Source organism: Phoca vitulina, unplaced genomic scaffold, assembly GCF_004348235.1.
Source record: "Phoca vitulina isolate PV1807 unplaced genomic scaffold, GSC_HSeal_1.0 scaffold54, whole genome shotgun sequence".
NCBI classification, from domain to species: Eukaryota; Metazoa; Chordata; class Mammalia; order Carnivora; family Phocidae; genus Phoca; species Phoca vitulina.
The window spans coordinates 2,784,856-2,810,089 of record NW_022589757.1 but is presented as its reverse complement, the minus strand read 5'-3'; the positions used below and the strand labels follow the sequence as shown (position 1 = coordinate 2,810,089).

The window sequence follows — 25,234 nt, the reverse complement described above, 5'->3', positions numbered from 1 at the left end:
TACCCTAAGTACTTTAGGGCTCAGTTAAGCTCCCACAAGTCATATCTCACTTACCAAAATCAATATCTAGTAGTGCTGCATTTGCACCTTCTACCAAGATTTTCTTTGGTGGTCCATGCAGGGCCTCGTAGAGGAAGTACACTCCATCTCTCACCATTGGTTTAATCCTTTCCATATAACCCTGTAGACAAAGACAAAAAACAATTTCAATGTGTGCTAATAAATTTACAACATGACCAGTACAAGTAAAATTCACCTGACTGTGACAAGGCAAACTTAACTCTTGCAAAGCAGAAGGGGGTTGGTGACCATGCTCACCCTACTGCATATTTGGATTAGCTTTGGTCTCTTGTCCTGATTTTCCAGAACCAGAAATGAGACCCTAACTCAAGAACAGTAGAGAAACAATGAAATTCAGAGGTTCTACATTAACCTCACTGCAAGTAATGATGACCACCTTCCATTCTTCATAAACCAGCTCTCAAGAAAATAAAAAGAGCTAAGTATATTACACTGTGCTTTTATATTTTGTGAGGTATTTAAAAAGCCACATTTATAATCCATGTAACCACAAGTTTTGAAACTTGCATCCGGGTGATTGTCAAAATGTTGGTGCAGGTCACGAGTGACGTTGCCAAGCATGCAAATAGTGACAATTGTTAATATTCTTTTGCCACTGTATTTCATTACAGCAATATCTCAGCAGTATTACTAGTAGATAATATCAAATACTATTTTACACTGAGCATTGTAAAACTCTCACAAAACATTAAAAGTATTAATAACACTGCTTAATTTTAGAATTCAACTAAAAATGTAATATAAACAAGAATTCCCCCAAGGCCTAAAGTATAACTACAATAAAACCTAGTTTTAACTATGTTTCCATATTTGGCCAGTCTAGTATGGAAATTCCACCATCCACTCATGAACTAACCGAGTATGTTACACCTACTGATGAAAGTCTGGTGTCCCCCCATCCCCTTGGCTCTAGTTTCCTGCTTATTCCTGGTTTAGACCTTTTGTCATGCTGGAAATGACCATGCCATTCATCATGTCCCTTATTCCTTAAAGTGCTGGTTCGACATATACCACCTATTAATTCAATCTTCTTCCCCAATTCTGTTCATGATTATTCATCTGCTTTACATTCACATGAAACATGGATAAAACAGAACCAAAGAGCCATATCCACATTTTAGTGCATAAATATTTCCAAGTTGCCAGGAATAAATTGAAAATATTTGTTTCATGACAGAATGAAAAGAAGATGGCAGTCTATTCTAAGCAACAACCAATACACTGAAATCTAAATTCCCAACATTCAGAATCTTCCTGGGAGGTCTTTTTTTTTTAAAGAAATTTAGTGAGTAGATAGGCCTAAGGTATACAACCATTCTAGAATGGCATATGAGGTTCATAAATTCCTATTCAGCTCTGGAATTCACGTTCATACCTATTTATAGAAGAGAAGTAATAATCATATACATAGGACCCATCTTGAAATGCACCAAACATCAGGGACGAATGTAAGGGTAGAAAGGGTAGGAGATTTGCCTACTGACGAACTCAGGCACCACTGACAACTGAAAGCGGCCACACGTGGACCCAACTCTTGGCCAATCACCTTCTTTGTCTTTTAAGACAAAGTGCTACAGACACTGGCCCTGTGGGGCGTCCTTCCAGAACGGGCAGGCCAGCTTTACAAGTTATCTCCTGCTGTCCCTTCTGTTGATCTATGCTCCACATTGCTAAAAGGGATTTTTATATAATACAAATCTAGTCTTTTTTTCTGCTCAAAATTACTCCATAGCTTTTCCTTAACCCCAGGATAAAAGCCAAACTCTCTATCATTGTGCATAAGACCACTACAAGACCCGTGAACTCCTCCGCTCTGCTCCCCACTCAATCTTTTGTTTCAGCCACATCATGTGAAGTGACTCAAACACGCTATGTCCTTTTAGGTAGGCCTATATGCTTTTAGACATAAAAAGGACAAGTAATTCACTTTACCAGTTCTCAGTTCCAATGCTTTACGCATATCTGTATGGCATTTATTATACTATAAATTATTTAACATATAACTTCTCAGTCACAGCGTAATTTCCATAAGGGAAATTAAACACTCCACATTCTTCATTCTTAGGTTTGCAGTTCCTAATGCAAAACGGGAATGGATGAAAGATCTTAGATGCCAATCTGGCAAACAAGTTTTAAAAAGGACATTAAAAAGGCCAGAAAGCACTACCTTGAGTTTTTGTAATTCGCCTTCAATGTCGATTTCCAGAGTGGGGTATATAGATTTGTACTGGTTAGCCAGAACTCTGAACCTGAGAAGTAGAGATAAATCAAGACAGTAGCTCAATTAAAAACAGTCTGAATAACATCATTCGATTCAAATGGTTTCTGTAGGTAAGTGTTGAAACCACTTATAACAAATGAATCCCAAACTGAAGCTCCATTCTAAGAAATAAAATCTAAACAGATCAGTCATATGAATAAGTGACACACTCAAAAACAGTATTTTTTATTCAAATTTAGGAATACCAACAACATAATCGGGGTGATGTGCGTGGAGGGAAGAACTAAAATCTGTAACAACACTTCAGTAGGAATTTTACTACACTGTGTGAAAAATAAAAGGGGGCGGTCTGCATGATGCTTTTAAGAGAGACAGAGGTAGGGCTTTGATGCCACCTGTTACTAAATACAACCAACTAACTCTCCATCACAGAGTCACCATATAGCTTTGATGATGATGATTAGGTTTCTCATGGAGATTTTTCTAGAGAGTAAGTGTCAGTGAGGCAATTTCTATTGTTTAAGGGGAGTCTGGGACACAAGAGTTCACCAGTACCTAAGAGCCTAATTATGTCTAGGTGGCGGGGCAGGGGGTCTCCAGAACTGAAAATCTGAGGGTCAAGACTCTGGGATGTGGTAACCCCACCAAAGCACCCCCCGGAATCTCTGTTTCTCAGCAAACCATCCCAAACTCCAATCCTTAAATATAATTTTGGCTTTGCCTTCTTAGGGTACTGCTAGGATATCATCATGAGGTTACTTTTCATGAAGTTTAATTTGAAATTAAGTAATAAAAATAACTTTAAAGTCCAAATAAAACCAAAAAAGCCAAACACCACTCTTCAACTAGAATACTGATTTTACCAATTTGCATCCTGGATTTGAAAAATTCCAAAAATCCCATTTGCTCTTGCCACTCTGAAACACAAGTTAGTTACCTCTCAGAGAAGCCATCAAAGTCAGAAACCAGATCACACATCCGCAGTCCACTCCGAGCAGCTTTGGAAGAATAAACTGGGCCAATGCCCTTTTTTGTGGTACCCAAACTTAAAAATAAATCAGAACAAGCTTTGAGTTAGACAAGAAAAATGGAGTTCTTGTGGTCATATCATCACAAAGAATGAAGGTACTTTGACTACTTTCTGTTTTGCTATTTTCTGTAAGTTTATTTTCACAATCCTATGGTTTCTCTGGAGTCTAAACAGGATATTCTAATAATTTTTCTTAAACCTCTGGCCTAGACTTTAAACATTAGGGTCTGGATATGCTTAAACTGCACCGAAAACAAAAACAAAAAACCCTACTTTTTTCCTGCTTGTTCTTGTCTCTGTTGCTCCTGGATACCATCAGCTGCTTGATGAAAATCGAATACTGAGAGGAAAAAAAAACAAATCACGGTTATTGTTGAAACAAAGGTAATACAGAAGGAGCAAAACATACTGAATTTTAAATTACTTAAGCTATAAATCCCTTCAGCTTAATTTCATCATGACTAATCAAACAGATACCTTTTTTTTTAAAAGATTTATTTATTTATGAGAGAGGGAGGGGGAAAGAGAGAGAGAGAAAAAGAGGGAGGGCAAGAGCAGGAGGGGCAAAGGGAGAGGGAGAGAGGATCTTAAGCAGAGTCCGTGCTAGGAATGGAGCCTGATGTGGGGCTTGATCTCATGACCTGAGCCAAAACCAAGAATTGGAGGCTCAGCTGACTGCGCCACCCAGGCACCCCAAATGTATACGTTTTAAAAAGCAACAGCAATGGTGGGAGTGAAGGTTTATTATGCCAACAGGTATACTAATATGAAAATATGCCTGATTGTTAATTCCTACTAACTGCAACCTGTATTATTTTAAAAATGGTAAGAGGGTACCCCACAATTCTAGGAAACTCAGTTTACTAGGATACCCTCTTTTCTTCAGGTTCTACCCTCCAAACATCTCTAGATTATTCTGACATCTCTCTCTCTCTCTCATGAGCTTCCATCATCTCTAGCCAAAATTGTAGCCAACTAATGAGTGTGCACATTTCCACTCTTGGACATCTTGAATTCATAATTTTGAATGCAGCAAAGCCATCTTTCCAACACACAACTTTGATGTCACTACCCCTTTTGCCTTTAAAAGTCAATGGCTTTCTATTGCTCAAAAGAAAAAGAACTCTTTTATGTGGCCTCCCTGCATAGCCTGCTCTTTCATCTGGGGCTCCCTCCTTTCTGCCCTTGGGTCACACATTCTTCTACAGCCTGGGCTACAAGGCATACGCTTCTGTCTGAATGTGCCTCATCCCGTGCCTGCTCACACACGTGTACTCACGCCCACACACTCACTCTCTCCTATCAGTATTTTAGGAGTCTTGGGACCATGTCAGTTAGCTTACCAGATTTCCTGCACCTACAAGTTCTCAAATATTTACTGACTGAATAAATAGCGATTTTATGGAACAGGCAAGCCTAGAATTTGGTCTTCGAACTTTTAATCAAGGCTTCTGTTTCAAAAAAGCCTTAGGGGAATATAATTTATGTACCATAAAATTCACCCACTTAAAGTGTACAATTTAGTCATTTTCCGTACATTAAACCATGGCTTCTTTTCACTGATGAATGTTACTGTGTCTAAATAAATAAGCTGAAATGTATGAATTTTAAACAGAATGACTAATCTAAGGTTCCTAGAACTAGTGGTGGCATGTGTAAAAGAACTATTTGGCAGGATCAGAAGACTAATGTTGTAGTTATAGATGCTGAAACTAAAAAAAAAAAAAACCCGAGGAAATCTGACCTTAAACCACCCTCTGACTGGCCCAGCCTCTAAAGCCTTCTGTGCCCTAGGTCCCCTTTCTGAGACGCTGAGAATTGTCAAGGCAGTCATCTCCTCTGCTTGGCAGGGTTAGTGAGCACAGCTGTGTATGGCTAACAGGTTCCCCTAGTGGTCTCGTAGGGGCGTTCCAACACTCCCTACACGAGGTGATCACGAGACAGAAACTACGTTCTTATTGTGGGATTTAAAATTATCCTGTCAATCACTATCTGCCTCAGTGCCACAGAACTGGATAGCAATGACATCCTTAAACTACACTGGGATATTGTACACCAACAGATATTTACAAGAATGTGCACAGCAGTATTTTTATAATAACTCAATACTGGAAATGACTCAAAGTTTCATCAACGGTAAAAATGGACAAATTGGGCCATAGTCATACAATGGGATATACGATTCAGCAATGAAAATAAGATACTGCTTCATTTAATAATAAGGATGAATCAGGCATACTGCTGAGTGGAAGTCAGACACAACAGATTATATAAATGTATAATTTGTATAAAATTCAAACACAGGCAAAACCAATCTATTGTGAGGGAATAGTGGTTACCCTTCGTGAGGGGGAGTAGATAATAACTAGGAAAGGTCATCAGAGTAGCTTTTTTTTTTAATTTAGATATATGGACATATAACATTAGCTTCAGGTGTAGAACATAATGATTCGGTATTTGTATACACAGCAAAATGACAACCACAGTGAGTTTAATTAACATACATCACCATAAACAGCCACAAATTTTTTTTTGTGATGAGAACTTTTTTGTTTTCTTAACTAGGCTCCATGCCCAACGTGGGGCTTGAACTCACAACCCTGAGATCAAGATCTGAGATAGAGAGCCGGATGCTCTCCCGAATGAGCCACCCAGGTGCCCCGTGATGAGAACTCCTAAAATCTGCTATCTTAGCAACTTTCAAATACGCCATACAGTACTGTTAACTATAGTCGCCATGCTGTCCATGACATCTCTGTGACTTTTTTATTCTGTAACTGGAAGTTTGTAACTTTTGACCACCCTCGCCCATTTTGCACTACCAACTGCCTGCCTCTGGCAACTACCAATATGTTCTCCCTATCTTTGAGTCTGTGGGGTTTTGGGGTTTTCTTTCTCAGGACTGCCTTGACTATTCCATTTCTTTGTAGTTCCAAACAAGTTATATTTGTTCTATTGTTCTATTTCTGTGAAAAATACCACTGTAATTTTGATAGGGATTGCCCTAAATCTGTAGATTGCTTCGGGTAGTATGGACATTTTAACAGTACTAATTCTTCCAATCCATGAGCACAAAACATCTTTCCATTTATTGTGTCTGATTTAATTTCTTTCATCCGTGTCTTACAGTTGTCAGTGTATAGGTCCTTCACATGCTTGGCTGGCAAAGCATAACAAGGTAGTCAGTGGTTAAAGGGGTAAAATATTGTATACTTATTGTGCACTTTGTGTATTGTGTGCAATGTTAAAATGTTTACTTATTTCTAATAATAGCTATCCTATACTATAGGGATTAGTTTATTGTCATGCTCTTAATTTAGTATATAGCTTATAGCCTTTCTTATCTACTTTTGAGAGGCCAGAATAGTTCTTAAGAAGCTGTTTCATTAAACTCGAACTTTGTAAATCAGTCATGACAAAAACTGAGATGTTGGAAGAAGCCATTTCTTTTGAATGAAAAGATATTTTGCATTTAAGTATTTTTGTTATTTTCTATGTTCAAATAAGTTACAAAGGCACCTGGCAAATCACAAGTAAATGGTTGATGGAAAGCAGGTAAACCATATTTTTCAGAAGTTAATTTAGTACCTTGGCATAGAGCTAATGTTTTTTAGGTTTTTCTAGGCCCCAGGGAGCTATTAGTGAAATCAGAATAATTACTTTCATAAAGCTCCATTGTAGCATGGAGCCTTAATACCTCCACTAATACTGTTTTTGAGAGAACAGTCTTTGTGTGAAGTTGCTTTGAGTATCTCTTCCATTTTCTATAGCCTAGATACTAAAAACAAAAAATGCTGCCTTGGGAACTCAGTCTAATTTTTAAAATAAAAGATGATTATACACGTTCAGTAGGTAAGTTTTATTAACACTATCTTTTTATTATTACCGTTGAGTTTTATTAACACTATTAATGTTAAACCATATGAATGTGTCCAGTGTGAGCCTCAGTACCTGTAATATCCACTTTGCTGGCTTCTCCTATCTCCTCAGGTCTTCTTTCCCCTAAGTGTTTTTGTTTTTTGTTCTTTAAATCATGGTCCCTTCACATGAGACATACCCTCTGAGCAGATTTTTAAGTCACAATACGGCATTGTTATCTACAGCTTCAGTGCTGTACTTCGTGTCTCTAGAACTTATTCATCGGTCATCTCCTTTAGCAGATGATGTGAATGTCATCTTCACACTGAAGCATCCCCAGCCACTTTATCTAAAATTATAGATCCCTACCCACCTCCTACAAACTGCCAGACACTACCCATGGCTCCTTTCTCTCCTTAGAACTTATCACTGCATGCCATGGTACATTTATCACATATTTATCTTGTTTATTATCTGTCTCTCCCTACTGTACTATAAGCTCCATTAGGAATTTTTATTGGTCTTTTCTGAATCCTCAGTGTCCACCACCACACCGGGCACCGAGTGGTCTTTCAACAGGGAGCTGCTGAGTCATAGGACAGACACCCAACAACCTGCATTTCAAATGCTCAAAAAAATTTAAAGTCTCAGCCACTTCTCAGGTCTCTTTCCCTCAATAAGGATCTCTTATATTACAAATTTTGTTATGAGTTTCAATAAGACAGGGCACAATTATAATAGTTTCTTGCATAATTGCTAAAGAAAGAACTGGACTCATTTTCAAATTTCTCTATAAGGAAACTGGCTGCTCAAAGCAAAAATATTAAGAACACATTATAGAGTTCAGAACAATGTAGACATGAAATGTATGACAATAATGACACAAGGGACTGGACGAGGGAAATGGGAACATTTCCTTGTAAAAAGCTTGAGTTAAATGTTATATTATTTTAAGGTAGATAATGATGATTTAAAGTTGTATATTACAAATCCCAGAACAACTACCAAAATTCACAAAACAGGAGGTATAAACTAATAAACTAATAGTGCAGATAATCTTTAAAACGTTAAATCTAAAAGAAATCAGGAAAAGGAAGAAAAAAGACAACAAAAGGAACAAAGGGAAAACAAAAAGCAGATATAAATGCAATCATACTGATAATTAACTATATTAAAAATAAATGATCTAAACACTTCAGTTAAAAGCAACACTGTCACAATGAATAAAAAGCATTTATTTAGTCTATAATAGATGCCCTGTAAATATAAAGATATAGGTAGGTTAATGATTATTAGATTGAAAAAGATATACCATGCAAATACTGTTCTTAAGAAAGCTCTGCTGGCTATATTAATATCAAAGCAGGCTTCAGAATAAGGAATATTTACATAGAAAGAGAGGATATTTCATCATGATGAAAGAGTTAACTCATCAAAAACATAAATTTAAATATACATGCAATCTATCTGAGCTTCAAAGCAAAGCAAAAACGGACAAGAGTCAAAAAGAAAAATAGACAAATCCACAACTCTTGTTGGAGGTTTCAACATGCTAGGTGACTGATAGCAAGTAGAAAAATATCAACTAGGACACAGAAGATTTGAACACAGTTTAAAGGACACTTCAAGAACACTCAATAACTCTCAACAGAACACGTATTCTAAGTGCATGTGGAACATGGACCAAAACAGACCCTGTACTGGGCCATAAAAAAGGTCTCAACAAATTTAAAAAGATGGAGATCATACATAAAGTATATTCGCTGTCTACAACAAAATTAGAAATAAGAGAAATCAGAAAAATCATCCAATCTTTAGAAATTTAAACATATTTCTCAATAACTCACAAACAGAAATCACAAAAAAATTACAAAGTATTTTCAACTGAATGGAAATAAACATACAACATGTCAGTGTTTGTGGAATGTAGCTGAAGTAGTATTAAAGGCACCTGTGCAGCTTTAAATGCTTATATAAAGAAAAGAAAGGTCTAAAGTCAATGATCTAATAAGCTTCTAAAGAGGCTAGAAAAAGTGAGTAATACAGGTCAATCCAGCACAGTTTACTTCAAAGAAGTTATTTTATTGGGTTATTGAGGCTACGCATAGGCTTCAAGGCTCTGATTGTTATTTGGAGGCATGGATACTTAAGAATTTTGATTGGCTGCTCTTTTTCTGTTTTTTAAATGTAGGCTCCATGCCCAGAATAGAGTCCAACACGGGGCTCGAACTCACCACCCTGAGATCAAGACCTGAACTGAGGTCAAGAGTCAAACCCTTCACAGACTGAGCCACCCAGGTGCCCCTAATGGGCTGCTCTTAAATGGGGGTCATGGGGGTCATGCTAAAACTAGAGTAGCCACTGCCTCAGAGGACACCTGTATTTAAATACAACTGAAGAGTTTGTACCAGTCCATTCTCTCTTTCCTGGTTATTGTCTCGATAATTAACAATTCTATCACATCAGATAGATAGTAACAGGGAAACAAACTTCAAATTTATTAGTGGTGGTTGAAATTAATTTTAGAATCCAGTTTGCTCTAACTAATCACGGAGGAGAAGGCTACTCTGGATAAAGTCTGAACCATTGAAAAAGCTGCAATATTACATTTCAGACACAAAGAGTCACTCTTCAGATATGCCAGATAGCAGACCTGCTTTTACATAATTAATGTGCAAGTATATGCTCTTTGTATTTTGATGTGGTATATTTTATAATAGAATTAGAGATATCTTGTGAAATACCGCTTTTATGATTCATTTGGTTAGCTAATTCTCTCTTCAGAAACAGGTAAAATTTAGCCTAGTCCTTTACCAACAGAGAAAAAAGAAAAAAATTACTAAGATTTCATGTATTTGGAGCCCCAACTATTATAATCCATCTTACTTAGTTTTCACTAAAATTAAAAATTGGCTACTAAATGCTTCCACGTGACAAGTGTCTGATAATAAGACAGTTAAATGCATTATGTGCCCCTTACCAATATGAGCTCTGTCGGATATGATAAGCCTTTTTTCCCAGCCTTCCAGACCTAGAGAAGGAGAAAAAAGATACAGCTTATTAAACACTTTGTATAACATCTCAATTTCTTTAGAAATACAATGTTTAAAAGTGTTTTTCACGGAAGTAATCACTTACACATCTTGTCTTCTGTATGGGAAATACGTTTAAACAAGAATTTTCTCACCTGTCATTCATTATATTTACACTCATTCACAAATTCTCTTTCTAAATGTTTTATCCTAAACAGCTCCAAACTCAAGCCAGCCAAGTCCACATAAAATACTTCTAAGAATTCAAAAGCAAATGAGAGGTAAAGGTCATTTTTGTTAGAAGCAGGGGAGGGGAAATTAGCTGCAGAGCTGGAGGAGAATTTCAAGAAAAGGGTTATCTGGGGAATAGAACCCTTTCCCAAAAGACAATTATAAAAAGGTGGGATTAAATGAAATAATAAAATGTTCTCACTAATTCCTCCAAAGGTCTATCAACTATACTGCCCTTACTACACTGACTTGTAAGGTGGCATACGTATCTCCCCATTTAGCTGTGAATGCCTGAGAGTAAGGGCCATGAATTCTCATAGCATGGGGCCTATCAGCCCATAAATGTTCAAAGAACTATTGCTGAATGAATAAATGAATCTAAATGGATAGGTTTCTTCAAAGACAGTACCTTAGTAAGCTACATGCATTCTAAGAATAAGCTGCCAAGCTCTAAACATTTTCAAAACTAGTATCTAGATATTCAAAATTAGCTGTTAATTTTGATAATATCCAAAGATGTGTTTCGAAAATGATTCCTTATAAAGAGGAAGTGCTAACAGTGAAACGGGAATATTAAGCCTCCCCCTCTCTAGCTGTTTTTGACATTAAGTATGTATTCTAAAGTTAGCTTCAGGCATATTATACAGAAAATATTACAAAGAAAATCAGTAAAATGGATTCAGCTGGATCAGACAGGCTGAAAGGAAAAAGAAAGGAGGGCAAAATTTTTAAAGGGGATGAAGGAGAACAGAGGGCAGCATGGGAACCTCAAGTTGACAAAATTCAAAAGCAGCCAGCAACACCTAGGTAAAAAATGCAGAGGACAAAGAGATGGTAGGAGGGCAGGCAGGATTCTGTGAAGTCAGATTTAGTCGTCAGGAACACCTGAGGTCGGATTGCTACTTTTCCTGAACAATAAACGTAACGTTGTTACGTAATGGAATTGAGTATTTTAAATATGAGCTGAGCTAAGGGGAAACAATACTTTTCCTCAACTGAGTATTATTTGCATGACCAAATTCCCCTGAAACCCTAGTAAGGCAGCCAAACTGAATGTAAACAGCCTTCCAAAAATCCAAAAGAGATTAGTAAGGGCAGGAAATTAAGCCTTTAAAAAATTTTTTGGGGGGAGACGGAAGTGACTCTTTGTCATAGAAGGAGCATTTCCCTCATTTGGAGGGAGGGATAAAACAAGCCTCTTTTATCCCTGGGTTGTATGACCAACAGAAACAAGACTGACTGACAGTGTGCAAAGGGGACCTCACTAGTTTCCTGACTCAGGAAGCTAATGTTTGGTTTGGGAGATGGGGACGCCGACTTGAGCACAAATGACAAAAGGAACTCAGGAATCCCTGAGTCTCACCTCCAGTGGATAGCAATTCCAGCAACCTAAAGGGACATTCTGCAGATGACCCAGGTAAAAAAAAAAAATCAGGGTTTACACAATGACATTATGTGTGTCTTTTGCTTAAAATACTGATTAAAATGAAAACAATTTAAATGACATTGAAAAATTTGTCCTACAATAACCAGCAATTTTAAAGTATTAAGACAAAGGGTGCCTGGGTGGCTCAGTCGTTAAGCGTCTGCCTTCGGCTAGGTCATGATCCCAGGGTCCTGGGATCCAGCCCCATGTCTGGCTCCCTGCTCAGCAGGAAGCCTGCTTCTCCCTCTCCCACTCCCCCTGCTTGTGTTCCTTCTCTTGCTTTGTCTCTCTCTGTCAAAATAAATAAAATCTTTAAAAAAAATAAAGTATAAGACAAAATGTTAACTTTGTCTGACATGAGATCCCAATGAACTTTCCAAAAAATAAACTAGTCCCCAGGCAAAGTGGTCATTCTTTCCATACCTTTTCCTTTTTGGACATTTTTCTCTGCTTCCTCAAATAATCCAGGAAGATGAATTACCACACCATTTCCTAAAGGAAAGCAAACAAATCCTAACCTTAAATATCTATACTTATAATACAGACATCTACGATAACCCTTATCTAGAATAGTGAAAGAGTAAAGGACTTTGACAAATGGGACATCTGATTTATCAAGGGAGTTACCACAGAAATGATTCCAAGTTTTAAACAGTAGTGTAACGTAAATACATAACATATAGAATATAAAACACTAGTATCACATTTGACATAATTTGAAATTTCTTTGAAACAAAGTAAAACTGTTCTTTTGAAAGAACCAAGTTATGTTGTTCTAGTTACAGTACAGTAGACGCTAAATCAAGGTCTTTCAAATTAGGGAATCATACCCTATTAGTGGTCATAAAATCAATTTAGTGGGTTGTGATTAGCACTTTTAAAGATAAAAACCTAGAAGAAAAGATTGCAGACTGCATCATGTTATAAGGGTTCAGAATCAATCCATGAAACACCTCCTGTATTGCTTACTGTGTGTGCATCAGTGTTTGGAAAGCTGACTTGATGATCTGCTTTATAAAATTAAGATTGCCAATGACCACAATTAAATGCAAATCATTCCAAAAGTATCAGTGCTAAAAGACAGAGGTGTAAAATAGCCAGTCAGGTATATTCCAGAAGGTACCAAGGTCAAGATTAATAAGGGATCCATGAATCATTTGTGTAATGAGAGATGAAATCAGCTCAGATAATGAAAAATGAACACAATTTTATCAATTGAGGGGAGGAAAAACCCCAAGTGGTTCAGTTTATACACTTACCAATGAATGCAGTAACATTTGGATTAATTATTCCACTGGGTAAAAGATGAAAATCATATTCCACAGAATCTACAACAACTGTATGGCCAGCATTATTTCCTCCCTGAAAGTACAAGATAGGGAAAAATTGAACCTGACAAATATGACAAGTAACACATCTCCCTTCCAAAGTGAACTAATAATTTCTTCCAAAAATGTCAATATAACTTAAGAAAACCCAAGTATGTATTTGCCACAAATACATATTCTTTACTGGCTTCACAATATTTTGGCTACCCTCTCTTCTTTCCCCATCATAGTACATAGAGTGGTTTCTTTCCTGACAGGATCTAGAAAACTGGGGAATTCAGGTTTCTGGAAGGTAGACAAACATACACCCTCTTAAAAGAGAAAAAATTGTGAAAAAAGTACAGGGAACAAATTATTTTGTTCTTGGAACACTATAGGACATGTAGCAATCTAATCAAAAATCCATGATATTTTATCCAAACACAGAAAAATCCCTAAATTAGAAAAGAGTAATCTATCCAGTTACCCTAACTTGATGTAAACATTCATGCAATTCCCATTGTATTCAGAGGGTATCAAGAGCTTTGTGACCTGAAATTTGTATTCTTACATGGACTTATCAACTAGGAAATTTCCCAAGGAACTCCTCAAATATTGGCTACCCTGAGACTCTAATTTTTAAATTTATAAATCAATCCTGTGAGTCTGTTTGGTACCAATCCCTGAATCCACTCATCTCTGGATAAAATAATAATACACTGGGTCAAGGAATCTCTAAGCTGAGAAACATACTATAAACCCATAGTGAAACTTCCTGAAGCTCAGTCCTAAAATGGTCAAGAAAAAGCAAGATATGAAGTCAGATTAGAAAAATCAGGTACACAGCAGACTGATCAAGTGACCAGATAATTTTTCTAATTTCTAGGTTTAAAAAACATAGAAGAAAACACAAATCAACTGATTATATGCTTAAACTTCTACACGATAATAACAAAAAGTTAAAAGCAAACAAACCAGGAATATATTTGCAACAAACAAACCTTAACAACATCCTGGCTGGACTTTAAAACAATACCAATCAAAACTATGTCCCCTGAGAATGACTGGTTTAACTTGATCCCGTGGCTATTTTTGACAAAATGAATGTTATTTATTTTTTACCAAATCATCACCAATCACAAATTCACAAAAAATGCAGAAAACAGGTCCTGCAAAAAAAAAAAATCCTCCAAAAAGGAAATGCCTACTTACACTGTGTTTTGCACAGCTACAAAGCAAAGAATTCCTTACTTGGAGACTAGTGTACGTCAGGTGTGTTTAAAACAAAACAAGCCTCGACAGTGGGGCCTGAAGTCTGGAAGACAACAGCACAGAGGCCACGTGGTAAACAATACCTCCTTCCCTCCCTCCATATACCAACAGAACTAGTGACTCTTTTTTTAAACAGGAAACATCTGCATAAGATACAAAAGGCACCGAGGATACGCAGTGCAAGTGAAGGCTTCCGGAACGCTCCTCTCCCCCCCCCCCCCCCCCCCTCCTGCGGGCCAGCTACCACCAGTTTTTGGTGTCCTTCCTGAGGGAATTTTGCATAAGCAAACAGGTATTTGTATGTTGTTTTATTCCACACATACAAATGGTAGCAAACTATATACACCTGGGCAGCTTGTTTTAGCAAATCTGAGTGCACGTTCCTCATCCTGTAAGCCAAACCATCTCATAACAGCGGCACTGTCATGCTGCTTGTGCGGACACGGAATTTACCTGGTCCCACAAGACAGGCAGACCGGTTGTTTCCAACCTTTTGTCATTATAAACAATGTCACAATACACTTCCTGGTACACACGTTATTATTCACACTTGTGCAAGCTTATCACCAATTCTGATAGACTCCTAAAATAAAAATAACCCACAGGACAATTCTTACTTTGGTTTTTACAGCATTTCTTTTACTTTATCCCTCCTACCAATATTAGCCTTTTTATCATGACTTTTTATGATTTAGGAAACCTCCCCCAAACTTTCAGGAAAAGTCTTTTCAGAATATGAAGCTCATTAAAATTTCTTGGGACCCTACGAAGATGCTAAATTCTAAATTGTTATAAATCACTGACTCTAATAAATTTTTACTAAACTGTTATAAAGTACTAGTAACTTTGCCACACACACAAAAAAAAACAGTCAAGATTATTTCAGCAAAATCAGTTTATTTTTTTAATCCATCATTTGCTTAAGATAAAAAAACTACACCGTAACTTTTGGAGTAGATCTTTAAGTAAGTCTCCCTAATATACACAAAATTATTTTTTTTTAAAGATTTTATTTATTTGACAGAGTCAGAGAGAGGGAACACAAGCAGGGGGAGTGGGAGAGGGAGAAGCAGGCCTCCCGCAGAGCAGAGAGCCCGATGCAGGGCTCGATCCCAGGACCCCGGGATCATGACCTGAGCCGAAGGCAGACGCTTAACGACTGAGCCAGCCAGGCGCTCCCACAAAATTATTTTTATAGAGATACTAACATAAATCTTTTGCTGAAACAATTATTAACTCGGTGGTGCTCAATTATGTTCTTATTGTGTAACAAAACCATACTCTCTTAGATAATATTTTACCGATAGGCAGTACTGGTGGCAGTAACTAACAAAGAGATGTTTCTTTCTGTGAGGCAGGTGGTTGTGACCCATCGTGTTAGATGATGTTAGGGGGATAAATTGGTTTAATCTGTAAGTTCTTCCAAGTTTATAGGTGGTGGTTTGAGCTGGAAAAGTTCAGCTGCAAAAGGCTTGAATCACTTTACTGACCATCTGAGCTTACTCCAACATTAACCAACCCCTTCAATAACCAATGTCCTATTAAAGCTTACTATATGATTTAAATCTATTTTAAATTCTACTTGGTTGAACAAAAAAAAATTGTTAAATATACCCAGAATAACCCTAGATTATCCTATTAAGGAGCAAGGGGAGAAAAATGTAAGTGTGCGTATTAGTATATCTGGTCATTAGGGCCCTAAGGCGGGTTGGGGTATGACGGTTTCTAATGTTAAAACACACAACTATGCAGAGAAAAGATTCCTAAGGTGAACGGAGAAGGAGCTACTAAGGAGTTTCTTGACAAGGCGATCTAGACATGAAATAAGTTTTAGTATACCGTCATGTTTTACAAAATGCAACAGATGAAGCTTCAAATTTGAAGTGTCTATTTGGATGCTAACATAAAATATTTATAAATTGTGTGGAATATACAAAAATCACCTTGGGAGCTCAGGCAGTTGTCTCCAAACATAGATTATACGGGTCCAAGGAGAGGTCACATGTATTAGCAAACAGCAAAACAAGGTTTCGATATGAGCACCATTGCCAACCACCACCTCACCTACCCACCCTCACCCTCCAGCAAATTACAAGGGCAGAGAGCTTGAACTGCGGGTTCCACATCTGTGATTTCACTGCCTCTCACATGGGCAACTCTATGGTGGGTGCCAGAGTAAGTAGCAAGAACACATATTTTTAATCACATTTAATAATTCTATAAGTAGCACTGGGGAGGCCAGAGAGAACTATATACATGTTAAGAGATAAATATTTTCTTGTCTACTTTTAACAGGAATGTACCATTAGCTTCTCAATGCAAAATTTCTGCAAACTTGATAAATTATCCCTAATTTATACAGTACTAATCATTATTCAGATGATTAGTTACATGTAACTACCTCTTGCTGTTTTGCTAAATTCCCATAACACATGATCCCAGTCACTCATGTAGCATTTAACACTTTTAATTATCAAAGCTGTATGTTTTATATTACGTAACTAAAAACACAGAATATTGTGGACTACCAATTAATGTTTTCCAGATCAATCATATCAATAGAGAAAATATTTTTTAACATTTAAAAATTTTAAATACTAAACATTTTAAATTTTGAAATATACCCCCGAAACCCCCAGGAAACAAAAAACCAGCGTGAACCCAAAGTGACTGCATATTCTGTGGCAAGTTTCTTTGAGGAAAAACATAAGTTTATAATGCCTTACTGATGGCTTTTCCTGTACTGAATACCAAGAATGAATGCAAATTCATTGTATTAAAGAATAAATATATGAAAAAATCCAATCAGGTCTCAGCAGTCACAAAACATCCCCTAATTTGGCATTTATTTTACTCATTTTGACTATTATTCTTACATTAAGATTAAATGTAAAAAAAAATATTAAATAAGCTTCTTAATGAGCAAGAAAAAAATGTCTCATTGACATAAACTAGAACATGATGATGGGGAAAGAAAACTAAAATTCTATGTTCTCAAAGCTAAAAAATCAAAGTTTCTGATGTATACATTTTCATTTTTTAAACCATTACTTAGATAGCTCATTTTCATAGTTTTAGAGTTAAAACAATAAAAACCTATTTAATTCCAAACATTCTTCCCTCTAGAAAAACCCTAGGTCAACACTGTATTAAGACCGTTAGCAAACAATTCACAAATAAGAATAACCCAGAACTAATATCTCCTTCTTCCGTATTTTCCTATCTGAAATTAACTCTAGGTCAGCTATACTTTTTGTGTTCAGTCCCTCTTCTTCCCCCCTTCTCTCCCAAACCCCTTATTTTGCAAATCATAGTAATCATTCCCTCGGGCCACAGTAATTGATCCAGACTGGGAAACCTGATCCAACCAAGCCTGAGACAATCAAGCTCCTCCCCCCTTGGGAATCTGATTTTGAGACCGAGGAAGGCAGTTAGTTTAGTGACGCCTGGCATTTAAGGGAGCATACTTTAAAAAAAAATAATAATAAAGTTGCCAGTTCTGGCTGCTGAGATCCCCGGAGCTGCCTTTACCTGAGGCCACTCAGGACTGGCCACCCCACCTGGCTCTTGCTTCAAACAAATCCCCATTTTGCTTAAGGTAGTCTCTCTCCATTGCTTGCAAACAAAAGAATCCAAATGATTCACAACACAAACTAACTGCGACAAGGTATGTATACAGCTTGCTCTCTAAAGTTCACATCTTGCCCTGGTGATAAACTGAATATAAAAAATGAGTAACTTACAAATTTTAATAGTTATGCTGTCAAGAACAAAACTAAAACACGACAGGGATGATATAGTAGTATTTAGTTATTTTGTAACTGTTCTCAGCTGTATACTTAGCAATTTGGTTTTAAGCTTAAGAAAGAAGATAATTTTCTTTCCGTGCCTTGAGGAACCTCTGGTTCTGAGGGAACCAGAAGCTGTCAAGCCCAACTCTAGAATAAAAGTTTGGATCAGGAAATGCTGATATGTGGAAGTTTCTAATTAAGCAGCTCCAAAGGTCCAGGGGAAATTAAAAAAAAAAAAAAAAAAGTGACTCCTGATTCTTAACTCAGTTTGCTATTAGGTCTTCCTCTTCCCCAAACTACACTGCCCGCCCCGCCCCACCCCAAGTTCCTGCTGTGTTCGAGGAGGTAAAGACGTGTCCACGGCCTCCTGCAGTGCTATAAACCTCAAACAATGGCATCTCTACCAGCAACAGTAGAGACCCAAGAGTCCCGGGCTAACAATCACACAGCCCGGAGGCCTTTCTCAGGCCACTTAGGCCTCTAAAATGGTCTATGTGTCTTCTCTTTGTCCTTTCTGCTCTGAATACATGAACACTGTATTATAATCATAGAGCTCTAAGTGAACATCCATCAAGAACAGTGACTGCCCTGGATTACAGCACAGAGCAGCAAGACCTCACACCCCATGCCTCAGAACTATTTCAGCAACCACAAAAAAGGGTCCCTATTTCTTGCCTAGAGTCTTCAAGCATCTTAGAAACCTAACAATGTTTTGAGACAATGCTTATTACCTGTGGTTTCTTAGTAAAGACCTGTGTCTGTCTTTCCAGGTGAAACATTTCACTATTCGCCAAAACTAAAACACTTGTTAATCCACAGCAACAAGGATGACTGTTCTTTTTTTAAGATTTTGTTTATTTATTTATTTGAGAGAGCAAGAGAGAGAGAGAACGAGGGGGGGGCGTGGTGGGCAGAGGGAGAGGGAAAAGCAGACTCCCTCCTGAGCAGGGAGCCCGAGGACCCTGGGATCATGACCTGAGCCGAAGGCAGATGCTTAACTGACTGAGCCACCCAGGTGCCCCAAGGATGACTATTCTTTTATGAAAAGTCATATAATTGCAATTAGCTTGTGATTTCAAAGTAGAACAGGTTAAGTTACTATCAGTAAGTTTATCAATTAAACTATTCAACAGTAACCAGACACTAGATAGAAAGAGAAAACATACAGGGTATCCCAATTTCTTTTTAGCAAAGGCATCCAAGCACACTGCACAGTTATCTTCTAAAGGCTTAAGATACCCACTTTACCTTACGTTATTATAGTTACCTTCCAGCTTCACACACAGATAAATACACATGATGAAAAGCTTTGGAGGTTCTTAGGTCCTAATCACGAAGCTTTTAGACTCTAGGTACCTAAATCTAATATACACACTTATTAAACCAGGGTCATAGATGGGAAAATCAGACATGCAACCAAAAAATGCATAAACCCATGATGTGTGATGCAGCTCTTTACAAATGCTTGATTAAAAATTCACCTAATCATTACATTTATAAAGACATTTTCTTAAAAACACACTGAAATGGCAGATTTCAAGTCAAAAAAAATTTCTCATAAATAAGACCCTTCCTTTAAAAAGTCTGTTCTAAAGGTAACTTAAAATTACCCAACTAACCCACCCATTCCCACCAAAACTAAAGAGACAAAATATTGATCATACACCACTGAGATGATCTCATTTTTAAAAAATTTATGCCTCAAAAGTAAAGATTATATATTTTTAATAAATTATATATTACATACACTGTTATATACTACTCTACTATTATATACAAATGACAGGATTTATATATTATGTCTATCAACAGAACAGGCTTAACTAGTGAACAACTTGGGACATCCTCATTAACTAAACTTTCAGATCTACTGCCCTCAGCAGACAAAAACTACTAGAATTACATGGCATTCAACTAAAATATGCTGAGAAAATACACACAAAAAAAGATACAAATATCAGTTATCTATTTTCAAACAGATACAAGAGATAAGACTTTAGTATAAACTATTAAAGCCTATGAACATAATGGTACAATATAGTAAGTACTAGTTAAAATACTAAGTAACAAATATTAATCCAACAAATGCTGGGGATTCCACCTTAAATTCATGCCATCAGTCAATTAACTTGTCCAGGAAGATGTTAAAATAATTTACAGGAAAGGGTTAAACTACTGGTTTCAAAGAAATTTCTAGAGGTGATCCAGTCACCTAATAAATATTTGTTGAGTATTTACTTCCTCTCTGCCTCACAGAGTATTTGGTGCTATGGAAAACAACAACAACAAAAAAGAATTAAGTCCTCTTTTTGAGAAAACTTCTAGCAGGGAAAACACAGTAATCCAAGAAAGCAAGATCTAACAAAGTACACCACACACTGGTATACACTTATGTACTTGGGAATACTATGAACTATATAAAAAAAAAACAACTGATAGTCAGGGGGCACAGAAACAGCAATTACTATAAATCTGGAAGAATGGTTTACCTTAAACACTAATTCTCTACCACCTTCCAATTATGGGAAGTGGTCTGGGAGGTAATTTTAGCTGTATAAAGTCAAGGCATTACATAACACTTTAGCTATCCCTTTTAAATTAGCTCTCAATTTTTCTGATTATTCCAAGGAGAAAGTCTCCGTTTGCTGCTGTTAGAGCTTTTACTTATTTTTTTCGACTTAGTAATAGCTGGTTTCAGAGCCTTCTGTGGATGTCAGCATCTAGCCACAAATTAACATTTTTTTCATTATATTTACTTCACAGCAAGCTTTTATATATATAACAAGTGACAAGACAGACTTTCCCTTTATAATTAATTTTAGTTAATATTTTCTCTTTATATTAACTTTAAAACCCTGGGGGGGGGGGGGGGGGGGGAGGGGGGGACACACCAAGAAAGGAAATACTGTTCTAGCTATTCCCAATCACAGGCAACTTCCAAGACTACCTTGCTTGCTTTCCAGGAGAAAAGCCCTTGCTTAAGAAGTAGCAGAAAGTAGCAAAAAAAAAAAAAAAAAGGTAGTAGAAAGTGCAACAGTTAAAATCTCTGTAGTTTCTACTCAACAAAATAAATAAAGTATAACAGTTTACTTTGGAGGATTTGGCCTAGCGGGGGGAGACAGCTACTTTTATGCTGCCAGAATGGGGCCTTTCTCTGCCCATACCTTAACCCTTTGAAAAACTAGTACCCTCTCCACCCCCACCCTGTCAATACTTGCTTATGTAGCTGTTGTCCAGTAGACTGTAAACTCCTTGTGGGCACAATCCCTGCCTTTTTCAGCTTAACTCTGGGGCCAAGCAGTTCCCCTAAGAGTATCACTTGTAGATCCTCATTATGTGATTGTTGGATAAATGAACTAGGCCTGGAGTTGGTCCTATACTTCTTTTACTTAAAAGACATCAATTTGAAATTAAGATGTTTCTAGTGGTAGTCCTTTGATGTAAGTTCTACACACATATTTTTGTATCTAGAGAATTTACCAAATTATAAATAACTGCATATAAATCCTGAATCTGAAATATAGGCCTTAAGTGCACCGATGATGAAAATGCCACTAGCTTTGCATCTATTCTTTCCAAAAGGCATTTGATATATTAAAATATACAGTTAAATGGTGATTAACATAATAAAAAATTTTTAAAAATATACAGTTAAATACAATATCAGTTTTTCTTTTAAAAACTTTATTTTGGAAAAAATTTCTTATGATTCGATTGTTAAACTATGGATACATTATGTGTATACCACTTCTAGAAAAATCTGCATAAAATTTGAGTTTGGGGCATGAATATGACCAAAAACACATATTAAGCTCTAACAAAGTACCTATTTTCAGTAATACACAGAACTTAAATCATCAAACAAGGCAATTCAAGCTTAAAATGTCTTTTCTAATGCTGACTTTCCCAGCGCTCTACACACACTAAAAATTTCAACATTCCAGAGTCTTCAGTTTTATAAGTCAGGAGAAGTTCATTAAGGAGAAGTCAGCTTGCTAGAGCTGGCCAATTAATATAAAGTTACCAAGGTGAATCACAAAAGAGATCCTTCAATCTATTCATTCTGTGTCTACTTTCACTAACAAAACTAGTAGCAATCCTTCTAATGATGAGTTCTTAAAAGGCACTAGAATATAAAGATTTTAGAATTATATAAAGTGTGCAGAAAGTCAAAGTTTACAGAAGAGGAAAGTCTGCCTAACAGGTTCGCTCAAATGTTCCTCCTCTATCTTCAGGTAACTGTTTAAAGCCAAACTTGGCTCCTTCTCAATCACTTCTCTCTAGGCTTTCCATCAGATGAGATTGGTCCATGACCTTCGTCAAGAGTATGTTCACGATAACATAGTAACACCTTCTCCAATCTACAAACTAATTCTACTACTTTTCAAAGAAATACTAAAATCGAGGATCTTTTAGAATAAATGCTATTGATCGTTATATTTCCCACACCTTCTTACAACCCATAATGTAACTCAGCCTAAGTATTACTATTTCCAGGAAAGGAAGAGGTCAGGAACGACATGGAAGGGGACAAACAGGACCAGCCTCTCTCCCTTTCTACCCGCAAGAGTTAGGTATTCTCGTACTTCTTTCCCTATAGCACGGCCAGTTCTGATTTTAAGGCAAAAGTAAGGTGAAAACTGGCTTGCGGAGCAGCTCCTTAGGCAATGTAGGGCAGGACTTCAATGGAAACACGCTTAGGAGTAAGGTATTAAGGTAAGTGTGTCCCCAGAGGGGTGGAGGAATAGAGATCCGAAGGTGGGGAGAGGTGGTGGGGGTGCTAGGGGTAATACTAAGAGGCAACGCCTATCTTAGCTAAGAAATGGGCAGGGTGTTTCTGCATGCAAAAAACAAGACAAATCAGAATCTCTGCATTTAGCATTTCTGTACTTGTGATTACCTTGTTTCTGCGTGCTCAGAATGATAATCAGTTTCAGGTGGAAAGCTTTCAGTAAAGCGGGCCTACTAACTTGTTAGAACATATACAGCATGGCATCATCATATTGTGCCATGTTCATGAAGAAGAAATCCTCTTGAGAGGTAAACAGTTTCAGATATATTACAATTTGTTTTGAAAGTGGTTATTGCTCAACTATTTCGAATTTTGAAATTGGCAATAGTTATCTAAGAGCCTTTACAAAGGCGTAGCCTAGAGGCTGCTTCAAAGCAAGCGACAAATAGGAAGAAAGCTTACACTGAAAACCACGTGTCTCCCCGTAGGAAGTACATTACCAATCCATTTCCCGAAAGTTCACTTTCCATGTGAGCGTAACAATGTAAATATTTCTAAATACCAGATTTGACATCCACGTATTTACTTGCCTCACTCGCAAAAGAGCGGGGATTCTTTCCTCTGGGACCAACAAGTAAAAATAATCTACCCTTAATATTAATACGCGGGGTACGGAGTCAAAAACCGGGGCCATTAACCGTCCAAAGCCCGGAGGTGGGTTCTCGTGTCAACAAAGTGGACCGGAGGAGGCAAAGGTCTGAATGCTGGGGGCCTGCAGGTGGGGGGGAGTGGCGAGTGGGTTTTCGGGCGCTTCAGAACAATCCATTCCCACTCGGTCTCGCTGGGTGGGTGGGTGGGCGCGCGATGGCGGAGTTCTGTGGCCGCGCGGGGTCTCCGCCGGTAGTCGGGAGCAGGCCTCGGGCAGCAGCTCCTCAAACTCAAACCGCATCGCGCCCCCACCCTGGCCCCAACCTCGGGGCTGGGTACTGGCCCCCAGACGGAAAACTGCAACTCCCCAGGCATCGCGCGTTCCTCAAAGACTCCGGGTCAACCCTGGTTTTCCTCCAGCGCCACCGCAACCCCTCAGCCCAAGACCTCAGGTCAGGGGTCTCTGACCTCCCGCCATTTCTCCACGTCGCCGCAGCTCCGAGCAGGAGAGAACCTCAAGGTGACACCTTCTCTGGGACGACGGATCCGGGTTCCGCGCCCGGGCTCTCGGGCCCGGCTTCCCGTCAGATCCCGGTTACCTCACCTGGCAGCGGCACACGATGTCGGCGTCCTGCGCAAGCAGATCCACCACCTTCCCTTTGCCTTCGTCGCCCCACTGCGCGCCCAGCACCACCGTCACCCGGTTTCCTCCGGGCCGCGCCCCGGGGCGGCCACAGTCGCCGTTGGGCAGGGAGGATGCCGCCGGGTTGGTCTCGGCGAACGCCATGGCTCCAGTGACGCGAGGAGAGCCCGAAAGAGACGCGGGCGGCGAGGAGTGCGCGAACTGAACTGCTCTGCGGCCGCCAGCCACATGCGGAGGAAGAAGGAGCCAGAGTCCGGCCCCGCCCCCGCCCCCGCCGGGCCACCACCCTCCAGCCAGGCCCCGCCCCGCTCTCCTCCACAGCCCACTCAAGGGGCGACCATGACTGCCCCGCGCACGCAGGCCGCCGCAGAACCGCCCGCAGGAAGAGGCCCCGGTGGCGGCAACCGCCGCCACCCGGGACCGAGGCCACGCCCCTTCCGCAGCCTGGCGCACCACCCCAGGGCGAGCCCCGCGAGCGGAAGGGGCAGGGGCGGGGCCTCTAGCGCACTTCGCCTCAACGCCCCGCCTACCTGCCCTTCTCCCGCTTTTCAAACCAGAGAGGCGCGGAGGTGCGTGCTCGAGCGTCGGACTACAACTCCCGGCATGCAACGCTCTGGGCCGAGGCGACGTTTTCTGGTGCCATGCTGTTTGCCGACTACAGGTCTCAGCCTCTGAAGGCGTTTTATTTTTTAACGACTTGCCTTTAACGACACGACGAGATAGCGTGTGCGAAATACAGAGGGTGGAATTCCAAAATACAAATGGGATGGAATGGAAACGTAATTGGGAACTAAAGGTCTACAAGTAAGAACAGAGATGGAACCGGGATCGAAAAGGGAATACGCCAAAGTAGAGCAATAGAGGACATTAGAACTGAAAATCTACAGCTCAAGTTCTGACCCTTCTCATTTTACACATTAGTAACAGGGGCTCAGAGAGGAGGAGGGAAATAGTGATGTATA

General features: G+C 38.7%; 1 protein-coding gene across 1 annotated transcript in view; it reads right to left on the bottom strand.

The window, feature by feature from the left end:
- ADSS2 (adenylosuccinate synthase 2) overlaps nucleotides 1-24,694 on the bottom strand; it is a 33,230-nt gene extending 8,536 nt beyond the window's left edge. The window contains exons 1-8 of the mRNA XM_032389340.1: nucleotides 24,234-24,694; nucleotides 13,139-13,241; nucleotides 12,303-12,371; nucleotides 10,171-10,221; nucleotides 3,606-3,672; nucleotides 3,240-3,347; nucleotides 2,249-2,330; nucleotides 55-181 (exon numbers count right to left, since the gene is read on the bottom strand). Coding sequence (XP_032245231.1) covers nucleotides 55-181; nucleotides 2,249-2,330; nucleotides 3,240-3,347; nucleotides 3,606-3,672; nucleotides 10,171-10,221; nucleotides 12,303-12,371; nucleotides 13,139-13,241; nucleotides 24,234-24,416 — 790 coding nt within the window. The 5' untranslated portion in view covers nucleotides 24,417-24,694. The remainder of the gene's footprint in view (nucleotides 1-54; nucleotides 182-2,248; nucleotides 2,331-3,239; nucleotides 3,348-3,605; nucleotides 3,673-10,170; nucleotides 10,222-12,302; nucleotides 12,372-13,138; nucleotides 13,242-24,233) is intronic.
- Between the last annotated feature and the right edge of the window lie 540 nt (nucleotides 24,695-25,234).